The sequence below is a fragment of the Triticum urartu genome, chromosome 7 (assembly GCF_003073215.2).
Source record: "Triticum urartu cultivar G1812 chromosome 7, Tu2.1, whole genome shotgun sequence".
In the NCBI taxonomy this organism is placed as follows: Eukaryota; Viridiplantae; Streptophyta; class Magnoliopsida; order Poales; family Poaceae; genus Triticum; species Triticum urartu.
In genome coordinates, this window is record NC_053028.1 from 78209483 (window position 1) to 78212800 (window position 3318).

Consider the following 3318-nt stretch of genomic DNA (forward strand, 5'->3'; position numbering starts at 1 on the left):
GGATTTGCCATCAAAGGGTATAATGAGCCGTATTGATATAGGGTGGGCGCTTTATGTACAGTGTTTCTGACATGGAACAGTCATCATTTATTGATGGACCCATCATGCTGGTACTCTATGGTCTCGCTGTTTACCACTTTTCATAGACCGGCTTACACACGTTCTTGGTCCGGCTCCCAGGCATACCATGGAAGCCAGGGCAGGCGGGACTGGGATCCAGTGACTGCATTCACAACAACATGCGCCCAGTTCAGCCATCCAAACATTGGCGCAAGTGAAAACAACCCCCACTTTTCTTTTTGACATGAAAACTGCCCAACACTTGACGCTCAGGCATTCAGCGCAACAGAACATAAAGGAGAGACTCGGCCATTAGACATACAAACAATAATTTGTGTTCGAGTCATTAAAGAGTACAAACAGCATTTATATATTCAGTACTACCGAATTTGATACATTAAAATTCAGACTTAGCAGTCCTTAACACATCAAAAAATAGCAGTCATGTATGTTGTACCAAATCATCAATATTTAGGCCCCGTTCGGCAATGCGCCGGCTCGTTGAAATCCGTGGATCTGCGGAGCATCGTTTCGCCCACTCCAAGATTTTTCACTGCAGCTCCGTCCGCTCCCGGAGCGGAGCAGTGGAGCGGATGGACACCGAACGGGGCCTTACACTCAGAAAACCCATTCATCACAAGAAATTTCAGAAGCACTTAGTTAGAATTCAGTACCACTTGTCATTGACATATCAGAAGCACTTAATTAAAATTCAGTACCACTTGTTATTGAAATTCAGAAGCACTAAAAATTCATATTCTGGCCAAGTGCTACTATTGATCTCGTTGCTAAACAATACAAGAAGATAAGTACGGATGCGAAAAAAGGAAAGCATTGGAACCTCTCTAACTTGGAATGCATGCTGCCATCAGTACATATACATGATTGGGCTTTATGTGGAAACATGAGCAAAGAAGATACTTCAGTTATTTGAAATCGATGCGAGTCAAGGATATTTTTTAAAGTAGGATATGCCAAATAAATGAAAGGATGCTGCAGATATGCACTTTTATTAAGACTAAGACAAGCTGTCAGGAAGTACATTTAGAGCGTCGACCCTGCCCTGCCCGCCGGCATGGTTCGCCATCGCAGGCATCACTTTCTCGTCCAGCTCGCACTCACCGGCTGCCTCTCCCGCGACCCGCTACACAACTACGGGGCTCCTTCTTCCATGAAAACGTAATATAATTTATATTCACCAAGAAGCAACAGAAGTAAGATCACTACATTAAATCCTAGTATGAGGAACCATTTATGCCGAGATACATACGGAGCAACACATAGGTTAAAGTTAAATCTAGCAATATAGTACACTTGGCACCGGGTAAACCACAGATTAAACAATGTGGTAGATAGTTGTTTACCTGAATGCTGACAGAAGTATACCAAGTAACAAAGCTAGTTACTGGCAAAGCTCAATGCCTCCAAACCAAAGTTTAACTCCTAATACGAAATGTCTCCGAATCAAGCTAGTTGTGGCCAAACTTTGGAACCTGAAAAATGGAGTGGAAAACAAAATTAGGAAATGCAAGAGAAAGAAAGTAACATAGGATAAAATTACCTCATTGCTCCAAACATATATAGTACTGCTAAGAAATCTCCTTATTAGTTCTTTTTATAGAATTAGCCCATTGATGAGATAAAGATACTAAATATAGTTATTTCTTACAACAATCTCTGGAAGATTAGTATTACACCAAATGTTGCCAAGAAACATATACACCAGGAGAAATGGTTTTGTTTTAGAGAACTAACCGAACAAAGAGACTTCAACTAATAAAGTAGCACATAATCCGTGATGTAATCCGTAGCCACACGCTTATGCCACCTTGGCTCTACCCTATTAGTGAAATAAAAGATGACATATTTTTTAACTTAATTATTATCACATCAACAAAGAAAAAAACAAAAGTAATTTACTACTCCCTCCATCCCAAAATAAGAGTCGCTGAAACTCATCATGCAACGGAAGGAGTACTATAGTTTAGCACGTTTCTCTTTCACAAGTATAGCAGTTGAATAATGCGCAGCAATCTGAAATCCTTCACTTACAAAGAAAGAGGGAAGACATAATACAGGCTTGTTAGCTCACCCATACACAGATGAGTCAGTGATGAAGTGGATTGCCAAAAAGAACATACGGGGAATAATCATATCCATGTGTGGCATACTCAGCTCCACCCTTTCTCATCACTATCTTTGGTCACTATATTTGCTAGCACCACACCAAAAGTATGAAATTCCTCACGTTGAATACCTATAAACAAAAGGAGAAATAGGAGGTTATGTCAGCGACCAATCGAGATCATCGAAACTTCAACACATCAGTACAATGTGTTGTAGATATTTGATTAATGGATGCAATCAACTTACGCATATTTCTTCATCTTCGGATTCAGGGGTGCAGGTCCTGGATGGATTCTTTGGTGCGCCTCTATGGTCAATGCAAGCTGCGGGGAAAGAAAAGTTGAGATGTGATATCTTCAGACCAAGAACTACAGTTACAGGTTCAGATTTGCTTCAAATCATTTAGGCGCAACCAAGAATACCGAGATTAAACGTTCGCTTGTAGCCCTTGATGAATCTCAGGATCTTCTTGTTGAAATCGAAGCCGGGGTTCCAGATCAGGGACCCATACCCGAAGACCCGCACCACCATCTTGTTGTTTGTTTCCCCTGCAGACAACAACAAACTGAGCGCACAAGAAGCCATTCCCCTTCCTCGAACAATAATGTCAACATCGCCCCAAACCAAAAGCCCCAAAACAGTTCAACAAAATCCCCCCAAAAAGGTACGGGTAGGGGTAGGTGGATTCGGTTACCTAGCACACCAGAAAGAATGCCGCTGGTGGGTCGGCGACGCGCGGGGAGGAGCATGATGGGGATTTGGCTCCTCTTACCTCACCCGCGTCTCCTCTCCTCCGCCTGCAGTCTTCTCTCGTCGGATGGATAGATAGGGGTTTCTGGTCGGAGAGGGGGGAGAAGAAGATAGTGGCCTTCTCTCATCTCCTCCGCCATGGTCTCCTCTCCCCGGTTCACGCCCACGCCCATCGGCTCCCTTGCGGCGCTCGTCCTTGCTGCCCGCGCCGCAGCCGCGGCCACGCCCTGCCAAGATGATACAACAATAAGAAGCCAGGGGTGAATCATTATCCTTTAGCATGGACACCATGATGTTTCAGCGTCTTGTCATTGCATTGAACAGGAAAGAACCTTCTTAGCAAAGGTGCATCACTATTACCTTCGGCGGAGCGAATATTGC

General features: G+C 43.5%; 1 protein-coding gene across 1 annotated transcript; it reads right to left on the bottom strand.

Moving 5' to 3' along the window:
* Positions 1-978: 978 nt before the first annotated feature.
* On the bottom strand, positions 979-2718 carry LOC125524110 (gamma-glutamylcyclotransferase 2-2-like). Its single transcript, XM_048689183.1, has 5 exons — positions 2610-2718; positions 2434-2510; positions 2153-2317; positions 1425-1553; positions 979-1223 (listed from the first exon to the last, which is right to left on the bottom strand). The coding sequence occupies exons 1-3, from the start codon at positions 2716-2718 to the stop codon at positions 2276-2278; spliced, it is 228 nt and encodes a 75-aa protein (XP_048545140.1). The 3' UTR covers positions 979-1223; positions 1425-1553; positions 2153-2275.
* Positions 2719-3318: the final 600 nt, after the last annotated feature.

Excerpts from the sequence above, each read along its gene's own strand:
- LOC125524110 (XM_048689183.1), bottom strand. The coding sequence starts at position 2,718 with ATGGTGGTGCGGGTCTTCGGGTATGGGTCCCTGATCTGGAACCCCGGC. Across the intron at positions 2,511-2,609 it reads CAAGCGAACGTTTAATCTCG|CTTGCATTGACCATAGAGGC; the intron begins GTATTCTTGGTT and ends CTTTCCCCGCAG. Across the intron at positions 2,318-2,433 it reads CCGAAGATGAAGAAATATGC|GTATTCAACGTGAGGAATTT; the intron begins GTAAGTTGATTG and ends TTTTGTTTATAG.